Below are 18361 nucleotides of genomic sequence, written 5' to 3'. Positions count from 1 at the left end.
CAATGCGCTGTGAGTGCTTCAACGTATGAGTATGGAGGAGGTAGGAGAGATATGTGGGAAGGTAAGTACTGGTCAACTGCATGGTGACATTTTTCTGTTATCGTTTTTGAATGTGGTAATAATTTTTTTTTTCCCCCCTGATGCTCTTGTTTTTTTTCTTCCCAATTCACCCCCTCTTTTATGTGGAGGCCTCTACAAAGTAATGCCAGTCAAGCCTGTATACGAGTGGGAGCAGACCAACACCGAAGTCCTCCTCCGCATCACGATCAAGGGGTTTAAGAAGGAGGCCATTGATATCTTTGTGTCAGATCTTTTAGTGAAGGTAAATGCTTCCCCGACGTATCTTTTGGTGCTTGACCTGCTGCATCCCATAGATGAAGCGAAGTCTACCCACTTTATGGATCCGGAGGACCGAACGTGTTTACGCGTGCGTTTACGAAAACGGGTTCCGGAACTGTGGGAATCTCTTTGTATCAACGAAGGGGAGATTGGCGCCGAAGCCATACGGGAGCGGCGGGCTGGTGCTATTCAGCGGGCGGAGGAGTCCTACAACCGGCGGCTAAAGGAACGTGTTGGTAAAAGGGAGGAAGAGAAGCGACGAATGACGGAGGAACAGTGGGAGGTGGACCGTGCACAGCGGCGTCTCATAGAGGGGCGAATGAAGGAGGAGAAGGACTCTGCGGAGGCGGAGTTGTATTCATGGGAAGAACAACAGCGGGTCGAACAGCAGGCACATGAGGAGAAGAAACGAGCACCCCAATGTCCCGGGGATATTGGTGCGATGCAAGGGAGTATGGAAGAAAGAAAAGAAGAGGAGATGGCCCCATGCGTGCGCCACACAGAAACTGTCGTCGTTCCTGTACAATTCACATCGAAAATGGCGGCAATACCCACGCGGTCGCGTGGAGAGGATGAGTACTACCGGAGAAGCCGCTATAAACCGACCCGCGTTGAAGATAGTCCTATGTTTTGGAAAGAGCGGGCGGATAAACACTATCAACGCCGTGAGTGGAAAGCAGCCGCAGACGCCTACACGGAATCTATCAAGCGTGATGGTGCGTTTCTTATTTGCGTATCAAACCGTGCCGCTTGCTTTATTCAGTTGTTTGAATATAAACGTGCTATTGAGGACTGTACGTTGGCCCTCACGATGCTGTCCAATACTCCGGCAAGTGACCTCACACAAGAGCGGTATCGCTATCTAATGATGAAGCTTCATTCCCGCCGCGGTGCGGCTTACTGCTGGGGGAAGTGCTTTGAGCGCGGCATAGAGGATCTACGGATGGCGGCTGCTTACTGTGACGCGGAAGAGGATGCGGATGTCATAGCAGATTACAAGTTAGTGGAATCATACATGAAGAAACGTGGCATGTTAGAAACGAGGGACCCACTTGCTGCCAAACTGCACGAAGCTTCTTCCATGTACTATCAAGGCGACTATGCCGCGGCTGCCGATGTTTACCGTCAGGTTTTGGAGGAGGATCCCTACGAGGTGCGGGCGCGCAACAACTTGAGCGCAGCTCTTCTTCATCAGGGTTGTTTCAAGGAAGCTTTGATGGAATCTTCTCATGTGCTAGAATTTTGCCGAGAAGTGGCGGAAGCATTGAGTTGTCCTGGAGCCCTTTCAACGAATTTGGTGGATAGCGATGACGAGGACGGGAGCGAAGATGGAGTTGGGGGTGATGGTGGTGGCTGTGGTGAAGATGAGGTCATGCGCAAGCGGAATGCAGCTGCGAGGAAAGTGGGGGAGAAAAGTGGTCACGTATACGCTATTCTCAAAGCTTGTGTGAGGGGGGCCGCCGCTCACTGCGGGCTGAAAGACTATCGCAAGGCTCTGGAATTGCTAGAGCAGGCAATGCGTATTACGCCATACGACAATGATCTTCACGATGATTACAATCGCGTGGTGGAGAAAATGCGAATGGAAACGCTGCTCGCGGCTTCCAGTGGGAAATTGGAGAAGGCACCGTCGAAGACGGCTGAGGCTCCACCACCAGCGATTGCCACTTGACGTGAAGATGAGCCGCTAGTGGTTGGTTCGTGGGTTTATTGTAGCATAGATATATACGTACGCGTGATACATCCTTGGATGTGCACATACACACATCTACGCGCGTGCTCGCGGTTCTGATTTCCACCCAACACGCACCCTAAAGGACTTTTTGTGTTTTGTTTGAGTTCTTCTTTCAATTACGTCCCTTTCGTTTTCTCCATCTTTTTCACGGAACCTTCTTTGCTTTCTTTCATATCCTGTTTCACCCCTTACGTTTCAGTAGGGCTACAGTAGCCGCGGATAGCGAATTCGATGGACTCGGACGAAGGGGAGGTTCTTACAGGGGCCGAACTGTTTTACTATCTCACGAAAAAGAATCAGGAACAGTTAGAGCGATGCAGGCGAAAAATGGGTGAGTACAAACAACTTCAGGATGTTCTGCAGTGCATCACGGACCGGTGTCGAGTGCCTGTGCTCGCCCCTGTAGCATCTGGTGCGGCGTACTTTGAAGCCACCATCGACTATACGAATAACATTCTTGTTTTACTGGGAGATAATTGGTTCACCGAGCGCAGCGCGAAGCAGGCGCGGGAAATTGCCGAGAGGCGTTTGGATTTTTTACGTGGAGAGGAAGCCGCGTTGATAGCGGAGGAGGGCGCGCTGGCGCAGCGCCAGCAATTATTCCTGACAGAGATACCCAGTGCAGAAAAGGCAATGGCAGAGGTTGAAGCCACCAAACAAGCAGCCATGGAAAACTACAGCAAGAAGCGCGTGCCGGTGGCAAGTGAATCGTGCCAGGGGGCTGCCGCTAATGCACCCATGAAATCTTTCCCATTGGCACAAGTGGATGAGCGCCCGAACTACTCTGGATTGGATCCTGTGGAAGGCGGCACAAGGGCAGCACCGATGGAGGTGGGACTGAAGGAAGAAGATATGGGGATTTTTGATGAACTTGATGAACTTACAGAGGAAGAACTCTTGGAAATCGAGCGGGAGCTGGGGGATCGGATTGATGATGATGAACTGGCGGAGCGCCTCATGACGGAGAGACTAATCGCAAAGAAGGAGAGGCGAGTTCGCGAGGAGATGGAGCGCAAACGGGTAACGACAATAACCCCATCTGCGGCCACCGAGTCAGTTAAGGGGGAGGGGTTTGAGGTGTGCGGGCAACAGCTAATTCCCCATGACCCGTCGTTGGCAGTACCACCCGCGTTCAAATATACATCTCCCGGAGATATTGGGTTTGCGGCTACACTGATAGTTGACGAAAAGAAGTCTGGAGGTTCTATGCCCTCTGTGGAGGCGAATATGAAAACTCCCAAGAGGCGCGTTAGGTTCAGCGATGCTGTGGATATAGTACCGCCGGATGAACATGCTCCCGTCCTCAAACGGGATGTCCCCTCGCATGTTTTTGGGGACGTTGTGGAGCGCAATGCAAGAGACCCTTTAAGTCCCGGTCCTGTCACAGGGATCATATCGAGAACTAAGAAGTCCATCTTTCGCGCTGAGATGGAGAATGGTGCGATGGGTGGTGTAGGCAGTTTATGATGTATTTGCGATGCGGGGCTTAATTTCATGCTGTTTTCGCACGCTATGTCTGTTTACGCTATATAGGATAGTCGGGTAGGCTTTACCTCCTCGCTGGGCTTTTGAATTCTTGACATTAATTCTTGTTCAATCTTATATTTTCCCGATATGTCGCCGTACCAACGTGTGTTCTTTAGTGGGTTGAAGGGTGTGCACTGCCCAGAAAATGTGATGAGTTGACGCACAGTACTTCTTCACGGAGCTCTACCACTTTGTCTTGTTCAGTTGTTCCGTGTCCACCTAACGGCGGATCCCTTGCGGAAGAGTACAGGCAAACTCGTAGGTGATGTGCTTGGATGGCCCGTGAGTACACTCTAATTGTATTTCGATCGGCGCAGACATCGTGGGATATGGAAATGCAGAAGAGGAGAGAAAGCTTCACCGCACCAGAATGCGGGCCGTTTACATCCGAAGTTGACGGTATATTCATATTTCACAGGCAAACGCACATACATGTGAAAAATACCTTTATAGTTTGTGATTTACTTAAACTTTAAGCTCTAGCACGGTCGTCTAACCTATTATGCGTCAACACTTTTCGTTCGCTGTTTTTTCCTTCGTTTAAATTTATGCTGATGCAGGTTTCGCATCTTATTGTATGCATTGTTGACGCTGCACAATCGACGCACCACGTCCTCGTGGCACGGGCAGGAACACCCCCATGTGCTTATAATATGTCCTTTTTTTTTTTTCATTGCCAACGAAAGGAAAATTGTGCCAGTTCCGGTTGGTATTTGTGCTGTCTAATTATTGCCTCACCTGTGTTATTTCGGTGCGTGGCGGTAAAGCAGCAAAGTAAAGGGATCTGTAGTTGCGGCGCCAGTTCTCTCAGATCCCATTTACCCTCTTCCTTTGCTTCCGCGCGTTTTATCTTTGGTTCTTGTGTGTTTTGTTTTGTGTTTCAATGTGCCTCATCACTCTTTATTTTCTTTTTTAATCCAAATTGCTGCTGCTGCATCCGATGTGGTGGAGTGCGGGTACACAAGGCAAGTAATCAAGCGAGAGAACAGACACGTTTAGAAGCAAGTAAAAAAGAAAGAAAAGGAAAAAAAGAAGACAGTGCTGAAAAAAGGTGGATCGAAATAGGACAAAGAGGGAAGGGTTAATAGTTACAGTTTCAGGTAAATCAACCGTCAAGAGCCTCAGTGATATAAGCAGAAGTAACGATGCCGCCTCAGCAACCGGTTGGTATTATGGACAATGAGGAGGAGTTTCCAGTTGAAGAACCCCCTCCAATGGATCCCCTTATTAAACTATTACATTTGCGCCACACGTACACCTCGCAGTATGTTGACGAAGCTGTGCGCGAGGAGGTAAAGGCTGCCATGTTGAAAATAGCGCACGAACATAATATGGCCCCTTACTTGCGCTTCGCGTCGGAGATGTTCTGTTGGACGGTAGATGAGGAGCAGTTGCGCGCGATGGATGCCATAAATGCGACGAAACTTGAAGAGTTGGATGCACGCATTAAGGATGCGCAGGAAAACCTCGGTGATGTGGAGGTGCGTGATGGTCTGCTGGCTAGATGCCATCATTTCGCCCGCATTGGGGACATGGAGGAGTGTCTTAAATTCAACAACGAATGCTCCGGAAAAGCCCTTGCCGCCGGATCAAAGCTCGACCTTTGCTTTCAGCGCATCCTTCTTGGACTGGCGTTCTCTGACAATGAAGTTGCTGCTAATGGCATTTGCAGCGCTCACCGATTGATGAAGGAGGGTGATTGGGAACGGCGAAACCGTCTCAAGGTATACGAAGGTCTCTTCTACGTATACATCCGTGACTTTAAGAAGGGTTCCGAGCTACTATTAGACTCAATCTCCACTTTTGCTGCTAGCGAGCTCATGGACTTCAACGAATTCATTCTCGTCACAGTTGTGGCTAGTTTGCCCGTGTTGAGTCGCTCACAGCTGAAGAAATGCATAATCGATAGCCCCGAAGTGCACAGTGCCAACATCAAGAATGTTTTCCATCTCATTACTGCCATATACGAATGCCGCTACAAGGAGGTTTTTCCAACCCTCGATGCTGTGTGCCAGCAACTACGAGGTATTGTGTACCTGTCGCAGCATGTTAATTACTTCTTTCGCGAGGTGCGTGTGCTTGTGTTCAAGCAATTCCTTGATTCATACAGCAGTGTAACGCTAAAATCAATGAGCAATGCATTTGGTATTCCCTCCCCAGTTCTGGATAGCATGTTGGGAACCCTCATATCAAATGAGCGCATCGCATGCAAGATGGACCGTGTCTCGGATAGTATTACCACATATCGTGGAGACACAACAAACCTTGACTATCACCGTATAGTAAAGAATGGTGACTTGTTGCTCAACCGCATTCAGAAATTATCTCGTCTTGCAGAAGTGTGAAGAAACTTACGCGTGTTATTCCACAAAAGAGAATCATATGGGAAGGGGGAGGGCACCTTCTCTTTATTCTTTTGTTGTTGGTGTTCGATTGTTTTTACGTGGTCCCCGGTGGTCGCAGCTGCCACCTCCGGAGAAGGAGCGAGCAGGAAAGCAAAGGAAATCAAATGTGTAGAAGAGTTCAAATAAGCGGAGTGGCGCTCCGACCCAGTCAAGCAAACAATAGTGCTGATGTGAGGGGCCGTCCAATTTAACACTGTGAGGCGGGAGAGAGGGCGAAGGGTGTACTGCTTTCTTCTTCTTCCATACCCTCTCGCTTGATGACTGTTTTTCTTTTACTCACCTTTACGTGCTTATTCACGGGTTGTGTACGTTTGGAGAGACCGGTTCTTCACTGTGGCGTCGCAAATTTCTTTGTTTGCCTATTTCTATCTTTCCCTTACCGCGCTTCATTTCTGTTTTTGATGTTCTGGGTTAACTACTGAACTTGGGGCGTGGATCTGTCGCAGGGAACGACCCTACCCCTGCTTATAATATATATATACCGTTCATTTTGGTATTGTTTGCTTTGTCCTGTGTCGGCTCGTGTTGTTTTTTGTGAGGTTGTTTTCTCACACTGCACGCCGGATATTACATAACTTTATGCCCGACCTGACCATTGTTTTTCTTATCTTTTGAATTTACTTTCTCTTTTGCTTAATACGTGTCGGACAGTACATACGACACCTACTGCTAAGCATCGTTATCAGCCTGACGCGAGATGGCAGCAGCGTTACTTAAGAGAAAGGCCACACCATCAATGATGAGGAGGAAGAAGGCCAAGCAGCGCATCCGCAAAAAGCTTCAGCGCAAGATTGAGAGAAAAAAGTCTAACTGGAAGGTCGCTATAGCGAAGACGTACGACAGCGGTAACGCAAAGGGGAAGAAGGATGAACGCTTTCGAGGGAAAAAGAAACGTTCTGGTGATGATGACGAGACCCACAGCACTCCAGAGGATGTGGAAGAGGAAGTTCAGAGTGATATCGATGAGGAGAAGCAGGAACGGTTAAATAAGCAGGACCCGCTGGAAACTCAACTCTTCTTAAAACGACTTCCCCTCGACACAAGCGAGGAGGAGCTACTAAACTTTTTCCAGACGCGTTTCGGTGGCGTCCGCCGCGTGCTCCTGGTGCGCAACAGCCGAACCAAAACACTTGCAGGTACAGGCTTTATACACTGCGGCACTGTGGAAATGGCTGACAAAATATTTGACCACGCCCAACAGAACGCACGGGAGTTATCAGCGAATGATCGTGCAGACTGGTGCGAACAGACGAAAGATCTTTCACACTGTAGGGCGAAGCGGCTGTTGTTCAAGAATCGTGCTGATGCTTTCAACTCTCGTGAACCTTTCATGACTCTCCGTGAGACACGTTTCACCGTCCATCGCGTGCTGTCACGGAAGGATTCACACGATGCCACTGCTGCCCAGCAGAAAAAGAAGAAGCGCACAAAGGTGGCTGCTGATGACCCACGGCACCTTTATCTATTGCAAGAGGGGCTTATCCTCCCCGACACTCCTGCCGCCCGTGGTTTACACCCCCGTTATATCGAAATGATTCGTGCGGACTATGAATCTCGAAAGAATCAACTGCGTGATAGCAACATGTTCGTTAGTACGACGCGACTTAGTGTGCGTAACCTGCCGCGAACGATGGGTGAGAAGGAATTGAGGCTGCTGTTTTCCACACACGTGCGTTCTTTCCTGAAAAAGAACAAAAATTTTGCCGATAAATCGAATTGGGGGAAGTATGGCCCCATCAAAAACGTCAAGATAGTGAAGGACTCTGCGGGCACGTCGAAGGGTTACGCCTTCGTTGAGCTCGTTAACCACCCCGTGGCCCTCCATGCACTTCGAGCCCTCAACAACAACCCGACCATCTTTGGGGACCATCGCCGCCTATTGGTGTCCTTCGCTATTGAAGACATTAACGCCCTGCAGAAGCTTAAACGCATCCGGGAGCTGCGCCGGCAGCGTGATGCTGCACTTCTCAACAAGAGTTCCAACAATGAGGCAAACTAAATGTACTTTGGTGTACCAAGATGGGGTGCAGGTCGTGTCCTTTATCCGTGAAGTGCTAAAGGAAGGACTATGCAAACTAGAATTCGATTAAACGACAAAGTAACGCCAAAGCAAGTTCTGCTGAGGCAAGGAAAACCGATGGGGGTCGGCAACCGTAATGCCAAAGGTGGGAGAGGGCCATTTCAATCATTATTTACTTGTGTGCGCTGCTGTGCGTGCGTTTGTGTTGGTCCTGCTAGGTGCAACGCCATGCTTGCCTTCCTCATTTCCCCTTTTTGATCCCAACATTGTTTTTTTGCCTAACGGTACTGCCGTTGTTCTGATCTTCGCTTCTTCATCCACGCTTGAAACTCTTTCCTTCTTCCGTTTTTTTTTTTCACGGATACCCATGACGCTGTACGTTGATCTCCACGTCAGGTTTTCAAGGGAGCGGAATATAATAATATCAATTGTCACCTTTGGTGGGTTTAGTTGTGTCTGGTGGACCAAAACTTCTTGTTTCTAGCCACCGATTAGAGAGCGTTAACCTGCTTGTTTAAAAGCACCACTGGGAGATCAACTTAATATTGACTTTACACAGAGGTGCGCAGATATACGAGTGAGGGCAGAAAACGAGCAACAACTATGAACCCCACTGATCTTCGTGAGGGGGCGCAACCGTTACTTCCTGCATTTCCGCCTCCACCCGGTCATTCAAGCAGTGGCGGCGGTGGTATTCCCGACAGCGCCCTCCAATTTCATGGAGGAACTAGGCCCCTCTGGGCAACCGCAACTCCCGCTGTTGCTACCGCACCTGTGTCTGCTGCAGGCGTGCCACCATCTCAAGTTGGATTCAATACGGGACTGCCCAGTGAACCGCAAGGTGCCGCCTACGCAGGTCGTGAGGGGTACGCTGACGCGGCCATTCGGGCCTCAGCAGATTTCTGGAAAAATGAGCAAGCACGACGGGTGACGATGGAACAGGCTACAGGATCGGGATGCAGTTCCCTCCCTGGGGAATTCCGCGGTCCAGCAAGGGCCGAATTTCCCTCGGAAGAGTTGGAGTTTCACACGGGGTCACCGAAGTACGTACTGCCGGTCTCTCTGCTTTTGGCTGTAGGTCTTTTTGGTGCTATTCCGTTGATGTCATCATTCGCGTTTGCGGTTCTTCTCACAGGATGCATTGTGACGTATGTGGTGGATTACGCTGGATACCGTCTAGGAGGTGTGTTTGCCATAATTGCCACCACCCTCTGTTTCGGCTTTGCGCTATTCCTGTCTAACCTGCGAGCATCAATTACGTTTTTAGGCCCCCTCTGTATGATATTAACTGTGCAGGGGTTGCTAACAACCACCGCTATGGCCGCGTTCCTTCACTTTCATTGGTTGCAGGTTGGATACCCGGAACTTGTGTGTTTGATGGAGCGTAGTGTCTTGGGCGTTACCCCAATGTTGGTACTGCCTTCACTGCTGTCCAGCACCACAGCCTTTGTCGGTTCGCGTCACGCCCCCGCGTGGTTCTTGCTGAGCATGTGCGCTATTCATTGCTATTTCTATCGGCCACTGGAGAGTAGTTTTGTCTTGAGGCGTCGTGTGACCCGAGGGGAACAAGCAGACCTTGGTCAGTCACCAAAAAGGCGCGGCAAAGCGGATGACGACGGTAACCGGAGTAGTGGTATTGCTGGTGTTGGGGAGGAGGCTGGGGAAAGTTGGATGCAGATTAACGGAAAACCTGAAGCAGTTGTCTTTACAGTTCTTTTGTTGGTGCTACCGGCCACTCTCTACGTGGCATTCCAGAGGGACCTGTACGAAGCATGGCTGTCGAACATCGTTAACGTTGTTGGCATGGTCTGCGTACAGATTCTGTACCTCTTTTGGAAACCGGAGCGTAGCCTATGGTTCCTCCTGTCCAACAAGCAAAATTCACGTGAGTTCTTTGCGCACGATTCTTTCGGTCTGTGTGTAACTATATACCGGTATAGGAGCTGTATGTACGCTCTTGGTGCGCTGATTTTACCTAATTGGTGTGTTTATCGGCTACTCAACTCACGATACAGGTTTCTGTTCGACGGTGTGGCTCCGCCGATCAATGGTATTCTTCTATCTGTTGCACTGTACGCTGCACTTTTGGCTGCTTATATGACTAAAAAACTACTTGATGCGGATAAGGAGGGACGGAGCGTCCTGACGGACCGTCACATGAAAGAGCGTGTGGTAGCCATTGTGGCGGCGGCGGTATCAGCCGTATTTGTAGGATTCGTTGTGGGGCTCCCGGGACCTCTCATGTTCAACCTCGTTATTTGCCTGTGCAGCTTTAACCTATTTCTCATTGATCGCGGTAACGCAGGGCTTATGTTCATCTTTGCCTTTTTTTCGAGCCTGCTCCTCGCCTGGTGGATGTCTCGGACGTTTTCTTTTGTGATTCTCAGACTGCATGTATTTGGCGAATCAAGAACGATTCCGAGTCCTGCTTTGGCCGGTAACATACTATCGAGCTACTTCGTAGGCTGCATGTCATTCCCCCACGCGTTCACAGGCTTCAAGTTTTTGTATGCATTAACGCTTTTTCTTCAGTCATTAAATGTTGTTGTGGTGGAGCACATTCTCTACTCTCAGAAAGAGGACGGCGTGTATCCCGCTGTTCTCGTGTTATTTACGAGTGTTGTTGGTGTGCTGTTGGTTTCACGGTTGCACAGGAACGGTGTGCTTGGCGCTGCAGGGGCCTCCCTGGTGGCGTCATCGTATATTGCAAAACTCTTTAAATTCTTGGTGGAGGTTACAGGCTCTTACTACGTGGAGGACGCTGAGATGGAATCGTCGGGGCCATTATTTGCTGTCGAGATCACCACAATGTGGTGGGCTGCACTGCTCTGTGGGTTTGTTGCCATGCTTTTTGAACTAGAGAAAGTATCGCAGATGGGCAACAAAACCATCGTCGCTACCGTGGTGTTATTTGCCTTCAGTGCCATGCTAATGGTGGCGTCTACCGTACGGAATTTTCAGCGTGCGACGTACGAGTTTCTCACGAAGAGCCAAATCACCGAAGGGGCGGCCGCTTATGTGTTTGTAGGTATGTCCTGCATCGTTTTTGGCGCTCTGACATACCCTTTCTCAGCACGTCACCTTGGGGTGGGGCCGATAATGCGGCACCTGAATTCTGTTGCACGTGGTGCTTTAGGCTTGGGTATCATTGTTCTCGCCTCGCAAGCTATTCACCTAGAAAGCGCCAAAGATGAGGAAGAATTTGGAACCGAGGAGCTAGGCTATAGCAAGCAGTGCGTGCTTGCCGGCATGTTGCTTGTTGCAGCGGGTCGATATCTACCGATGGCATCCCTACCCATGGCAATTTCCGTCATCTACTGGCTTGTCGCAACCTTTTTCCTGGTGGCTGGTCTTGGAACTTACCTTCTACCGACACCTAGCGTACTGTTGCTCATTTCCTTGGGCGTTTTTGTGTATTTCACATTTGTTACGCTTGACGTCGCACATTACCGAGAGAAGAGGATGCAGTATTTATGGATGTTAAGCACTGTTGCTGTGTGTTTCGCTGTTTTTTCTGTTGCGTTGATGGGCCGCGGCGGCATGGAGGAGAGCGACACCAGTGACGTGTTGTTGATCTGGGAGACGCACGTGGTTGGCCTTCGGCGGTTGTTGTCGGTAGTAAGTGTGACGGGTCTTTTCACAGCTATATTATTGAAATTTCGCCTGGGTGGTGAGGCCCTGTTGCCAGGCGCAGTACCCATAACGTCTGAGCTGATGGAGCATATAGGCGTCGTTGTTAATTATAACGTCATTCTGTCTGTTACCTGCTTGACAGTCCTGAACATGTGGAATCATGACTATGAACCAGGACTGCATGTTGTAACATCGCTTCTACTGCTTCTGCTGGTGAAAGACGACACATTGTTCCTGGAACTGGATCGAGAAAACTACCGCTACTTCCCTCCGCTTGCTTACGCACTGGGTCTGCTTTGGGGGTGTCTTATTCACGATGCGTACAGAGCTGGAGGATCCCGAACTTCCAGCGTTGCTGCCGTGTTGCGGGAGGTGCTATGTGCTCTTCCTTTGGCACCTTCACATATTTCACTGCTGTCGTTGGTGTATGCTTCCAAAAAAGCCGCACGGGTTTCGGTTAGGCCAGCAGTCGCCTTTGTTCTCGTTGGAATTATGACACTTTTATTCTCGTCTCAGAAGGCTGTGCAGTGGATGGCAGTCGTAGGGATATGTGGACACAGCGCGCGTCTTTTAGAGGCCCAACTCATGGGCTTTTTTAGTGATGTGCGATAAATAATGGTTTAATTGGTTGCGCTGTCAGGTGGTTGGTTTTGGTAAACTTGGGTACTTAATTTGCGTCTGCGCGTCGCAGCGGGGATGGGGTCTTGCTTTTCTGAGGGGGAAAGCTTCGGCGAGTATTAAGTTTGTGCAATTTGTTGTGGTGCAAAGTGAAAAGAAAAAACAAAAATGAGATGTATTTCCGCATTGTGGATCACCCATAAAAAACAATGAAGGAAGGAAGGAAAATGTGTTGGAGGAGGCAAATGTGACCGTAAATTGTCGTTGTAAGTGAACGTTGGTCAAGTTCAGGCGGTACTTCAGCTCTTCGAGGGCAAAAGAAAGATGGTGTGAATAAGGGGGTGTGGTCGACACATCTTGTAGTCGCCATAGTGTGAAGAGTTTTTTTTTTTTTTTTGCACGTGTGCGGAAGGCAAGGGGTGCGCGTTTCTGCAGTGTTGCTTGATGGCGGCATTTTACACGGAATACCAAGAATTAACATGTGCTGTATTTCGAGCGGTCGGAAAGGGCCGACGGTCAAAGGTCGTGAGAAGTGGTGTGGTGTCCTGTCTTCCTCATTTTGTTTCGTCGTTTTATTTTTTCTGGGGGGGGGGGCGATGATTTTGAGATTTTCTCCCTTTTCAGATGAAGAAGGAGGAGAACAACATGAAGGGAGGAGGAAGGGAGGTCGGCACAAAAAGGAAGTGAGCGACAGAAACTCCAATGAAAATTGCATCGGGGTTCGAAATTTTGATAGCTCAGGTATTGTTGCGGCAACACGCCGAATCGTCCCCGTGCGTGCGATTTGCGTTGGTGTCTAAGGGCACCAAGTTATACGCACCTGGTGAGTGGTTACCTTTCTTTTTTCTTTTGCAAATTCACTCGTACGACATTTCACTCTTATCTCTTTTTTTTTTTTGGTTCCCCTTATCATTGTCTTACTATCGACTTCTTCATAATACACTAGCCTTGTGGAGAGAAGCCAAATGAGTGCCAATAAACACGGACATTCCGAAAAGAGCTCCACAGAGACAATGGATAGTGACTTGCCTGACTCCCTTCCTTCTTCCTGGAGCGAAGCTTTAAGCGGTTGGGACGGGCCGTGTGACGGGGAGCAGGTACAAAAAAAACAGCGGAGAGAAAACACGACCGCTCATCCTTCAGATGCTGTGCAGACATCTGCAATGGGAGTTTCGTTACTGCTTGGTGCCCCACATGCACCTCCTTCTTCTGCGCCGCCAACAATAGTTGAGCGCAGTGTGCTTTCTTCTAAACGTCTCCAGCCCCTCTCTGCGGTGTGCATTGACGTTGAAACAACTGGCATTGCACCCACGAAAGACGAGATAATTTCTATCGCGGTCGTTGAGTTGCTCTTCGGTGCGGCTGGTCACAACCAGTGGGTGTTGAGCGGCCGTTCATTCCACCGCTTAGTGAAGCCAACTAAAAAGGTTTCTTCTTCTGCTTACAGGGTGCACAAATTGACATCAAAGGTGCTTGAACGCCAACCACCTTTTGCAGCCATCCTTCCAGATTTAGCCGCGTTCTTGTCCGATGTTCGGAGCGGGTCCACATCGACAGCAGCGGGAGATATCCATTACAAAGGTCCTGACGGTACTAATAATGTTGAGTGTGTACCTCTCAGCAGTGGTCGAGCTGCTGCGACCGTCAGCGTAAGCAGACCCTCTTTCCAGGTTGAAGGATGTGCTGCAAAGGTTGGTGGTTTCCTCACGGCGCTCCAATCGTCATGTCGCAACAACAGGACACTTGTATTCCCGCCTGTTATAGCCCATAATGCTGCCTTCGATAGGAACTTCCTGTACCAAAGTGCACTCCGCAATGGTTGGGAAGTGGTATGGGACAAGCAATCACCTCTTACCTGCACGATGTCAATGTTCCGTGCGTTGTATCCGGAATGTCCTACGAATTTAACCAAAGCATGTAGCTTGGCTGGCATTGACGCTGCTGGAAGGGAGGACCGACACGATGCTTTACAAGATGCCCAACTGTGCGGACATTTATTTATTTACTTAACTGAAGCTTGGAAATCTTGCTCCAAAAGGGATCCCGACAATACGGAAACTGTATAGGTTGGGTCGCCTAAAATTTGGATTTAGAGGCACAACAGCAGCAACAACTACGTTTATGCGTTTTTGTGTGTTCTCCTGTGCGGTGGCGTTAAGACACTTTTCATGCAGACGGTGGTTACCGCTCCTGTTCCACCCAACCAAAAACTCTGTTCGTGACTTTTTGATTTTCGTTTACCTTCTTGATCCCTATTCTCAACTCACGACCTCATTATCTCTTAGCGGCGCAAGGGGTATAAATATTAGGAGTTTGCGCGATTAGAGGCAAACTAACAAAAAAAGGGAGAAAAAAGAAGCAGGCACCCTCACTCACTCGCATATCCATAAACATACACAAAGGAAGGTGGAGGCCTATTGTAACTAGCTCAACTCGCCCTCCGGTCACTCTCAGAAAGGGGTGCCGTTCCGGAAAAGACAACAGGAAGAAGAAAGGAGCGAACGGGGTTCGGGATTGACAAAAGACCTTTATTTATTTTTTTTCAAAGTGTAGGACTCCACCGAAGAGCAAAGGAACGAGGAGTGTGCACACTTTCACGGACTGCACGAAAATACAGAAGTACGAGGAGGAGAAGATAAACATCCAAAAGAGGAATAATAGCAGAGAGAAAAAGCAGGAGGGGGAACGGGGAAGTGTGCGGTGGGAAGAGTAAGAACGGAAGAGGAAAGCAATAATAGAGAAGCGAGGGGGTTACGTGTGCAGGAGACAAGTAACTCGGCTTGAGATACTTTTCTCTCGTCATAACATCCCCTCCTTTTTTTTACTCTTTCATATGGCGGAGGTGCGGCGTATAACGACAGCGGCAGTTGATTGGGCTTCTTTTGATGCCGGTAAGGTACTGACGGTATCTACAGGGAGACGGGGGTACAAAAGCGTTGGTAACTCAAGTGGCAGTTGGGTATCCGAGGCTCGAGTTTTTTCTGATACCGGAGTGCTGCTTGCTCAGGCAAAACTGCCGGACGTCCCCGATGGGGGTATCGACGCCTCCACGAATTCGAGTGATGTCTTGGTTTGCTGCGCTACTCACGAGCCGGATAAGGGGCAGAGGACAACCGTCACGTTTGTGTCTGGTCCACAGGTGAAGGTGCATGAATTACCTCGCATGAAGAGGAAGCCGAAGGTGAGACGGCACAGTGTTGTGTGCATCCGGAACGGATTTTGTGATGTGGCCCTTTACATTCTTGGCACAGGCGAGTTGTTCAGCTGTACGCGTGGCCAGGGAGGGTGCCACGTGCAGATTCTATACGATTTTGGTAACACGTGTCCAGTGCGTATCCTTAGTGGGCGTACAACGGCGGAACTGATTGTCCTTTTGGATGACGGTTGTGTTGCTGTTGCCGAACTGTATGAGTCCAGTGACCGTTCTATTCTGTGCCGCATTACTCACTTGCTACGAGTGTCGTCCTCTGCAACCCCGACTCACGCTGCCTTCGCCGGAGGGTCCGCCTTGTGGGTGATATGCGATGATTACTCGCTGTGTGCCTACTGGTTCCCCCCTAACGTGCGCAGTGGGGCAATGATGGCGGTAGATGAGGAGGTGGCTGACTGTTCTGTAACGCCTGTGCGGCTGCTTGACGAGCAGCTGTCGGTACCCGCTGGATCAGAGGACGTGGGAAGAATTTTCCTTGCTGGCGAAAGCCGTGCGTACGGCATTCACCTTGCTGTGCAAACGCCAGTATCAGTGAACTTTAGTTCGTTGTCACTACATAGCTCAGGCGGTCCGGGCACACTGCCTACAGTTGGTGGGTGGTCCCATAGCGTTTTCGTGTGGAGTGGTCACATACATGATTTAGCCTTCAGGCAGCGAGCCTATGAGTTGCTCGTGCAGAACGAGCTGGGAAGCTCTTCGCTGAACATAATATCCCTGCGACAGAATGCCAGTGTGCTTATTTTCGGGGACTTGAATAACAAGCAACTTTGCCATCAGGTGGTTTGCGCTGCGCCTACTCAACTTGCTGGATTGCGCGAAGAGTGTGAGTCGCTAGTTCGGGAGTTGGAGACCGAGGCTGCTGTAGTACGCGATCAACATTCCGTGGAGAGCGCTATTAGGAAGCTACTGGACCTACAACACTGTATGGTTGCCACACTGCACCGCGAACGGGAGCTGAACAGGGACTTGATGTCGTACCAGAGTATTTCCATGCACCTGATTCGGAGGCTTCACATTGTGTATATTCGACTCTCTGTGTATCAGTTTCTTCACACTGTTGGAGCTCAGGAGTGCCTTGATGTACCTCTTCGCGAGGCGCTAGGCTTGGACGGCATACGTCAACAAGTGTGTACGTTACAAACTGAGTTGCGCAAACAATTTCAGCAGGAATTTGACTTACTTGAGCCCGCTTCTTCGATGGAAGCGTTGAAATTATGGGGTTCTGAAGGTTCGGCACCGTCCATGTGCATCGACGCCATTCTTTCACACGTAAACTGTACAGATGGTGCTCCGTTGCGAAGTATCGTCCAACAGGTGGCGTCGCTGAAACCAGAAATAGCTCTTCTCGTGTTGTACTGCACCTTTACGGGACCACATTGTTACCACGACTACGAAAAGAGGTCTGCACGAGTGCAATTTCTCAGTACCTTTTGCCTTCCGGCTTCAGTGGATTCATGGGCCTACTTAGCCTACGCAGCGGATCACTGCATTTGCCCTACCTTGCCTGCACGCGAGATCGGTTCCCCGCCGTTTCTCGACATAATTCCTGGCATTCTTAGCGGCCTCACACACAGTGGAGCATACGAAAGTGTGTTTCACCTAATTGGCAGCACTTTGGCAATCACCACTGTGGGGACACTGCCTTCGTCGGTTGCGGTGAAACTTCTTTACCTGGCCTACAAGCGCGGGAGCACTGCGGTACTGGAAACATTGTTCCGTAGATCTGACGGAACACCATGGCACTGCGTTGCAACGCGCGTGTTGGCGTGGGCGGCGCTGCAAACAGCTGATATTAAAATATTCAGCGGCCTCATCAAGCCCCAGTCGCCGGAGGAAGAAATTGTAGAAACCGTTCTCCGACGCTTCCCCGATCCCGCCGCCGCAGATGTGCTTCGCCTGGATTTTTACATTCTCATGCAGCGATATGCGGATGCTTTGCAGGTATGTGAGCGTATAACGGCCAACTGCTCAGTAGATGCCCAGAAGCTACAGGTCGTCGCTTCGCATCTACGTAGCCTGATGCCAAATGGTAATGTTTCGTACTCACATCGCCCCTCCATGGAGGGGCGATGTGACGAAATGCTTTCAGCTGTTGGGGGACAGGCAGGTTCTGTTGTACTGAGTACAAAAGCTGCTTTCGCCCCGCCCCACACAGCTGCATTGAGCATCTGTCCTCTTCAAAACGAGGAGCAGCAGTTAGAAGAGGATGTCGCCCGTGCCGCTTCGCGAATCTCTGCATTACGACACGAGGGAAGGCCCCTTGATATCATAGTCTTCGGCAACTCGCAGAGCCGAAGCAGCACCAATGCTGTCCCAGCGTCTTCCGTGTCAGTTGCGGAGACTCAAGAGACGAACGTGGTTTCACATGGGCAGGAGCGAGCACCCGAGTGTTTAAGCCCAGTTTCGGGCGCGCAATTGGGGAATGACAGCATCAGCACGTTGGATGGTTCGTTGCTCACACAGGCACCCGCTACCAGTGGTTCTGCGGCAGTGGCAGAAACCGTGACGTTTTCCGTCGGTTCAGCAACGCAGCGCGAGCAGCTGTACTGTGAGGCAATTTTGAAACGTAGCAAGAAGCCGTGCGGGCGTGTGAGACCATGTGAGTATCATGATAGGGTGAGGAAATGATGCCGGTTTGGTCTGACATCACTGGGTTTGTGGCGGTAGAGAGAGGAGTTAATAGAAAAACAGCTGACCATAAGAGTGTGTGAGTGGGAATGCCGAAGGTGCTGTGCGGGAGGTGGTGGACAAGACAGGAAATAAACGGATATGAGAGATTTGAATCAAGTGGGGAAGTGACTTCGGCGGATGAACCGGATGAACATGGGGAGGGATTCTCAAAAAGTGAGCCGGTTGTACCGTATAAGCTGTGC

At 50.0% G+C, this 18361-nt stretch overlaps 8 protein-coding genes across 8 annotated transcripts; all 8 read left to right on the top strand.

The window, feature by feature from the left end:
• Nucleotides 1–25: 25 nt before the first annotated feature.
• Nucleotides 26–2011, top strand: TbgDal_XI17990 (hypothetical protein, conserved; the record flags this gene model as incomplete). Its single annotated transcript, XM_011782641.1, has 1 exon — nucleotides 26–2011. The coding sequence occupies one exon, from the start codon at nucleotides 26–28 to the stop codon at nucleotides 2009–2011; it is 1986 nt and encodes a 661-aa protein (XP_011780943.1).
• Nucleotides 2012–2305: 294 nt separating this feature from the next.
• On the top strand, nucleotides 2306–3541 carry TbgDal_XI17980 (hypothetical protein, conserved; the record flags this gene model as incomplete). Its single annotated transcript, XM_011782640.1, has 1 exon — nucleotides 2306–3541. One exon carries the CDS (start codon nucleotides 2306–2308, stop codon nucleotides 3539–3541), a length of 1236 nt encoding a protein of 411 aa, XP_011780942.1.
• Nucleotides 3542–4149: 608 nt separating this feature from the next.
• On the top strand, nucleotides 4150–4686 carry TbgDal_XI17970 (hypothetical protein; the record flags this gene model as incomplete). Its single annotated transcript, XM_011782639.1, has 1 exon — nucleotides 4150–4686. The coding sequence occupies one exon, from the start codon at nucleotides 4150–4152 to the stop codon at nucleotides 4684–4686; it is 537 nt and encodes a 178-aa protein (XP_011780941.1).
• A 60-nt stretch (nucleotides 4687–4746) lies between these two features.
• On the top strand, nucleotides 4747–5946 carry TbgDal_XI17960 (proteasome regulatory non-ATP-ase subunit 7,putative; the record flags this gene model as incomplete). The annotated part of the gene is made up of 1 exon (XM_011782638.1): nucleotides 4747–5946. The coding sequence occupies one exon, from the start codon at nucleotides 4747–4749 to the stop codon at nucleotides 5944–5946; it is 1200 nt and encodes a 399-aa protein (XP_011780940.1).
• A 757-nt stretch (nucleotides 5947–6703) lies between these two features.
• TbgDal_XI17950 (DRBD10) lies at nucleotides 6704–8005 on the top strand (the record flags this gene model as incomplete). Its single annotated transcript, XM_011782637.1, has 1 exon — nucleotides 6704–8005. One exon carries the CDS (start codon nucleotides 6704–6706, stop codon nucleotides 8003–8005), a length of 1302 nt encoding a protein of 433 aa, XP_011780939.1.
• Nucleotides 8006–8629: 624 nt separating this feature from the next.
• TbgDal_XI17940 (hypothetical protein, conserved) lies at nucleotides 8630–12271 on the top strand (the record flags this gene model as incomplete). Its single annotated transcript, XM_011782636.1, has 1 exon — nucleotides 8630–12271. The coding sequence occupies one exon, from the start codon at nucleotides 8630–8632 to the stop codon at nucleotides 12269–12271; it is 3642 nt and encodes a 1213-aa protein (XP_011780938.1).
• A 971-nt stretch (nucleotides 12272–13242) lies between these two features.
• Nucleotides 13243–14343, top strand: TbgDal_XI17930 (exonuclease, putative; the record flags this gene model as incomplete). Its single annotated transcript, XM_011782635.1, has 1 exon — nucleotides 13243–14343. One exon carries the CDS (start codon nucleotides 13243–13245, stop codon nucleotides 14341–14343), a length of 1101 nt encoding a protein of 366 aa, XP_011780937.1.
• A 767-nt stretch (nucleotides 14344–15110) lies between these two features.
• On the top strand, nucleotides 15111–18116 carry TbgDal_XI17920 (hypothetical protein, conserved; the record flags this gene model as incomplete). The annotated part of the gene is made up of 1 exon (XM_011782634.1): nucleotides 15111–18116. One exon carries the CDS (start codon nucleotides 15111–15113, stop codon nucleotides 18114–18116), a length of 3006 nt encoding a protein of 1001 aa, XP_011780936.1.
• Nucleotides 18117–18361: the final 245 nt, after the last annotated feature.

Source organism: Trypanosoma brucei, chromosome 11 (assembly GCF_000210295.1).
Source record: "Trypanosoma brucei gambiense DAL972 chromosome 11, complete sequence".
Classification (NCBI taxonomy): Eukaryota; Euglenozoa; class Kinetoplastea; order Trypanosomatida; family Trypanosomatidae; genus Trypanosoma; species Trypanosoma brucei.
This window is presented reverse-complemented; position numbering and strand designations above follow the sequence as displayed.